Here is a 5,751-nt window from a genome sequence, read left to right as displayed (position 1 = left end):
ATGTTTCTGTGCTTTTGCAGCATCGTAAGTCGAAATATCGTAAGTCGAAGCTTCGTACGTCGATGGGCATCTGTACTGATAGTTTGTCTTCCATCTCCCCCCCCCCCCAGTTTTTTGTGTTGTGTCAGGGTCTGCTGCAGCTCTCGCAGCTCCTGGTATCAGGGTACATGAAGAGCATTGTGTCGACCATCGAGAAGCGCTTTGGGATGTCCAGCCAGAACTCGGGATGCTGTCTTCACTCAACGAGGTAGGTGGTTGGAATGGACCGGGCTGGGCCCTCCCTCACACTGGGAGAGGAGGAGGAGGAGGAGGAGGAGGAGGAGGAGGAGGAGGAGGAGGAGGAGGAGGAGGAGGAGGAGGAGGAGGAGGGGGAGGAGGAGGGGAGGAGGAGGAGGAGGAGGAGGAGGAGGAGGAGGAGGAGGAGGAGGAGGAGGAGGAGGAGGAGGAGGAGGAGGAGGAGGAGGAGAGGAGGAGGAGGAGGAGGAGGAGGAGGAGGAGGAGGAGGGGGAGGAGGAGGGGGAGGAGGAGGAGGAGGAGGAGGAGGAGGAGGAGGAGGAGGAGGAGGAGGAGGAGGAGGAGGAGAGGAGGAGGAGGAGGAGGAGGAGGGGAGGAGGGGGGAGGAGGAGGGGGGAGAGGGAGGAGGAGGAGGGGGAGGAGGAGGAGGGGGGGGAGAGAGAAAGCTGGACTTCCATCTTCAAAGGTTCCAGCAGCAGAGTTGTCGATGGTCGAAGGGCCTGTTTCGCGCTGCATCTCCGAAGTCAAAAGGGGAAAAAGTGAATCAGGGAGAGGAGGGCAAGAGTTTGGGGCCTGTTTCAAGATGGCCGACCTTAGGGCGGTCACGGTGGCGCAGCGGTAGAGTTGCCGCCTTACAGCGAATGCAGCGCCGGAGACCCGGGTTCCATCCTGACTACGGGCGCCGTCTGTACGGAGTTTGTACGTTCTCCCCGTGACCTGCGTGGGTTTTCTCCGAGATCTTCGGTTTCCTCCCACACTCCAAAGACGTGCGGGTTTGTAGGTTAATTGGCTTGGTAAATGTTAAAATTGTCCCTAGTGGGTGTAGGATAGTGTTAGTGTGCGGGGATCGCTGGTCGGCGCGGACCCGGTGGGCCGAAGGGCCTGTTTCCGCACTGAATCTCCAAACTAAGATACAAAGGGTTCGGAGATGATTTACGAGGATGTTGCCAGAACTAGAGGGTGTGAGCTACAGGGAGATGTTGAGTAGGCTGAGTCTCTATTCCATGGAGCGCAGGAGGATGAGGGGAAATCTTATAGAGGTGTACAAAATCATGAGAGGAATAGATCGGGTAGATGCACAGAGTCTCTTACCCAGAGTAGGGGAATCGAGGACCAGAGGACATAGGTTAAAGGTGAAGGGGAAAAGATTTATTGGAATCCGAGGGGTAACTTTTCCACACAGAGGGTGGTGGGTGTATGGAACGACCTGCCAGAGGAGATAGTTGAGGCTGAGACTATCCCAACGTTTAAGAAACATTTAGACAGATACATGGATAGGACACGTTTGGAGAGATATGGGCCAAACGCAGTTGTGCGAGGGATACTATTCCCTGCTTTAAGTTGTGCGAGGGAAGACTATTCTGAGCTTTAGTTGTGCGAGGGAAGACTATTCTGAGCTTTAGGTGTGCGAGGGAATACTATTTCATGCTGTAATTGTGCGAGGGGAGGCTATTCTGTGCTTTAGTTGTGCGAGGGAAGACTATTCTGTGCTTTAGTTGTGCGAGGGAACACTATTCTGTGCTTTAGTTGTGCGAGGGGAAACTATTCCGTGCTTTAATTGTGTGAGAGAAGACTATTCTGTGCTTTAATTGTGCGAGGGGAGACTATTCTGTGCTTTAGTTGTACGAGGGAACACTATTCCGTGCTTTAGTTGTACGAGGGAACACTATTCCGTGCTTTAGTTGTGCGAGGGGAGGCTATTCTGTGCTTTAGTTGTGCGAGGGGAGGCTATTCTGTGCTTTAGTTGTGCGAGGGGAGGCTATTCTGTGCTTTAGTTGTGCGAGGGAACACTATTCCGTGCTTTAGTTGTGCGAGGGAAGATATTCCGTGCATTAGTTGTTCGAGGGGGAGACTATTCTGTGCTTTAGTTGTGCGAGGGAAGACTATTCCGTGCTGTAATTGTGCGAGGGGAGGCTATTCCGTGCTTTAGTTGTGCGAGGGGAACACTATTCCGTGCTGTAATTGTGCGAGGGAACACTATTCCGTGCTTTAGTTGTGCGAGGGGAGACTATTCTGTGCTTTAGTTGTGCGAGGGAACACTATTCTGTGCTTTAGTTGTGCGAGGGAACACTATTCCGTGCTGTAACTGTGCGATCTGTTGTTACAGATTGGCAGCGCTGTGTTGATTGTCTTTGTCAGCTACTTTGGTAGCCGGGTGCACCGGCCGCGGTTGGTCGGTTGTGGAGGGATTGTGGTCAGTGTGGCCGCCTTCACCATGTCCCTGCCGCACTTCATCATGGGGCGTTACGTGTACGACGGGGCCACGCATGGTGAGTACCTCAGCCGTGCTTCTCCTCGCCCCCACCACAAACGCCACCCGTCCACGTTCTCCACAGATGCTGCCTGACCCGCTGAGTTACTCCAGCACTCTGTGAAACGTCACCTATCCATGTTCTCCACAGATGCTGCCTGACCCGCTGAGTTACTCCAGCACTCTGTGAGTTTCTTATAGAAACTTACAAAATTCTTAAGGGGTTGGACAGGCTAGATGCAGGAAGATTGTTCCCGATGTTGGGGAAGTCCAGAACAAGGGGTCACAGTTTAAGGATAAGGGGGAAGTCTTTTAGGACCGAGATGAGAATGTTTTTTTTCACACAGAGAGTGGTGAATCTGTGGAATTCTCTGCCACAGAAGGTAGTTGAGGCCAGTTCATTGGCTATATTGAAGAGGGAGTTAGATGTGGCCCTTGTGGCTAAAGGGATCAGGGGGTATGGAGAGAAGGCAGGTACAGGATACTGAGTTGGATGATCAGCCATGATCATATTGAATGGCGGTGCGTACAGGTTCGAAGTGCCGAATGGCCTACTCCTGAACCTATTTTCTATGTTTCTATGTCACTTATCCATGTTCTCCACAGATGCTGCCTGACCCGCTGAGTTACTCCAGCATAGAAACATAGAAAATAGGTGCAGGAGTAGGCCAATCGGCCCTTCGAGCCAGAACCGCCATTCAATATGATCATGGCTGATCTTCCAAAATCAATACCCCGTTCCTGCTTTCTCCCCATATCCCTTGATTTCATTAGCCTTAAGTGCTAAATCTAGCTCTCTCTTGAAAACATCCAGAGAATTGGCCTCCACTGCCTTCTGCGGCAGAGAATTCCACAGATTCACAACTCTCTGACTGAGAAAGTTTTTCCTCATCTCAGTCCTAAATTGCCTACCCCTTATTCTTAAACTGTGGCCCCTTGTTCTGGACTCCCCCAACATTGGGAACTAGATAACTGGGAAACTGTAGGCTGGGATCTAAGTCTCTCCCACTCTCTCTCTCTCTGTTCTGCTCACGTTTCCAGCATCTCTGGAGCGAAGGAATGGGTGACGTTTCGGGTCAAGACCCTTCATTATATTTATGTCAGTACTCAGTCTGAAGAAGGGTCTCGACCCGAAACGTCACCCATTCCTTCTCTCCAGAGATGCTGCCTGTCCCGCTGAGTTACTCCAGCGCTTTATGTCTCCCTTCGGTGTGAACCAGCACCTGCAGTTCCTTCCGGCACATTCCAGTATAAGGTGTTACTCATCTCCACAAAACCAATAAGGTCAAGTCAAGCCCACGGTGGCGCAGCGGTAGAGTTGCTGCCTCACAGCGCCGGAGACCAGAGTTCGATCCCGACTACGGGCGCTTTCTGTGCGGAGTTTGCACGTTCTCCCCGTGACCTGCGTGGGTTTTCTCCGAGATCTTCGGTTTCCTCCCACACTCCAAAGACGTGCAGGTTTGTAGGTTAATTGTCTTAGTGTAAATGTGAAAATTGTCCCTGGTGGGTGTAGGATAGTGTTAGTGTGCGGGGATCGCTGGTCGGCGCGGACACGGTGGGCCGAAGGGCCTGTTTCCGCGCTGCATCTCTAAACTAAAATCTAAATAAATGATCGTCGTTTTCCTTGCAAAACAATCTTCATTTGGATGCTGGATTTCACCGGCGATAGACACAGATTGCTGGAGTTACTCAGTGGGACGGGCAGCATCTGTGGAGAGAAGGGATGGGTGACGTTAGGTGGTTGAGAACCGCGAAGGTCCCCCTCTGGTCGATGGCAACTCGATGACGTGCCGCTTGCTTGTTCTATAGACAATAGACAATAGGTGCAGAAGGAGGCCATTCGGCCCTTCGAGCCTGTACGCACCGCCATTCAATGTGATCATGGCTGATCATTCTCAATCAGTACCCCGTTCCTGCCTTCTCCCCATACCCCCTGACTCCGCTATCCTTAAGAGCTCTATCTAGCTCTCTCTTGAATGCATTCAGAGAATTGGCCTCCACTGCCTTTTGAGGCAGTGAATTCTTAAACTGTGACCCCTTGTTCTGGACTCCCCCAACATCGGGAACATGTTTCCTGCCTCTAACGTGTCCAACCCCTTAATAATCTTATACGCTTTGCTCCTCCCGCCAGACAACACAACGGGCACGTGCCAGGCAGATCGCGGCGCCCTGGTCGCGGACGAGAGCTGCGGGGCGGGCAGCGATCAGAGCGACCGCCATGTCCTGTCCCTGCTGATGCTGGGCCAGCTGCTGTTGGGCGTTGGCGGAGTACCCATCCAACCCTTCGGCATCTCCTACGTGGATGACTACGCCAGCAACAGGAACTCGCCCTTGTACCTCGGTAAGTCGGCGCGGCCACGGTGGCGCGGCGGTAGAGCTCCCGCCTCACGACGAACGCCAGAAACCCGGGTTCCATCCCGACCGCGGGCGCTGTCCGTACGGAGTTTGTACGTTCTCCCCGTGACCTGCGTGGGTTTTCTCCGAGATCTTCGGTTTCCTCCCACACTCCAAAGACGTGCAGATTTGTAGGTTAATTGGCTTGATGTAAATGTGAAAATTGTCCCTAGTGGGTGTGTAGGATGGTGTTAGTGTGCGGGGATCGCTGGTCGGCACGGACCTGGTGGGCCGAAGGGCCTGTTTAACGCACTGTATCTCTGAACTAAACTAAACTAAACTAAACTAAACTAAACTAAACTAAACCTCAACCCTCCACGACTTGCGTCTTGGAGCTGTACCGCGTAGAGTCAGGCCGTTCAGCCCAACTTGCCCGTGCTGTCCAAGGTAACATTCCGGAGTCATACCGCATGGAAACAGCATTTGAGCCATAGTCATACAGCATTGGAACTGGCCATTCGGCCCAACATGACTAATGCTGATCAAGATGCTCCATCTACACTATTGGCTTCTGTCAAGAGTTAAGAGAGTCACGAATAGGGTTGCCAACTTTCCCGTATTAGCCGGGACATCCCGTATTTTGGGCTAAATTGGTTTGTCCCGTATGGGACCGCCCTTGTCCCTTATTAGGCACGGGGGGCGCTGTAGGCCCGGACGCTGTAGGCCCGGACGCTGTAGGCCCGGACGCTGTAGGCCCGGACGCTGTAGGCCCGGACGCTGCTGTAGGCCCGGACGCTGCTGTAGGCCCGAACGCTGCTGTAGGCCCGGACGCTGTAGGCCCGGACGCTGCTGTAGGCCCGGACGCTGTAGGCCCGGACGCTGCTGTAGGCCCGGACGCTGTAGGCCCGGACGCTGCTGTAAGCCCGGACGCT

The 5,751-nt window shown here is 53.4% G+C and overlaps 1 protein-coding gene across 1 annotated transcript in view; it reads left to right on the top strand.

Annotated features, from left to right (window-relative positions):
* The first annotated feature begins 145 nt into the window (after positions 1 to 145).
* Positions 146 to 5,751, top strand: part of LOC144595440 (solute carrier organic anion transporter family member 2B1-like) — a 36,352-nt gene continuing 30,746 nt past the window's right edge. Inside the window, 3 exon segments of the mRNA XM_078402943.1 lie at positions 146 to 247; positions 2,342 to 2,504; positions 4,617 to 4,826. Of these exon segments, the coding sequence (XP_078259069.1) occupies positions 227 to 247; positions 2,342 to 2,504; positions 4,617 to 4,826 (394 nt within the window). The 5' untranslated portion in view covers positions 146 to 226.

Source organism: Rhinoraja longicauda, chromosome 7 (assembly GCF_053455715.1).
Source record: "Rhinoraja longicauda isolate Sanriku21f chromosome 7, sRhiLon1.1, whole genome shotgun sequence".
Taxonomy (NCBI): Eukaryota; Metazoa; Chordata; class Chondrichthyes; order Rajiformes; family Arhynchobatidae; genus Rhinoraja; species Rhinoraja longicauda.
This window is presented reverse-complemented; position numbering and strand designations above follow the sequence as displayed.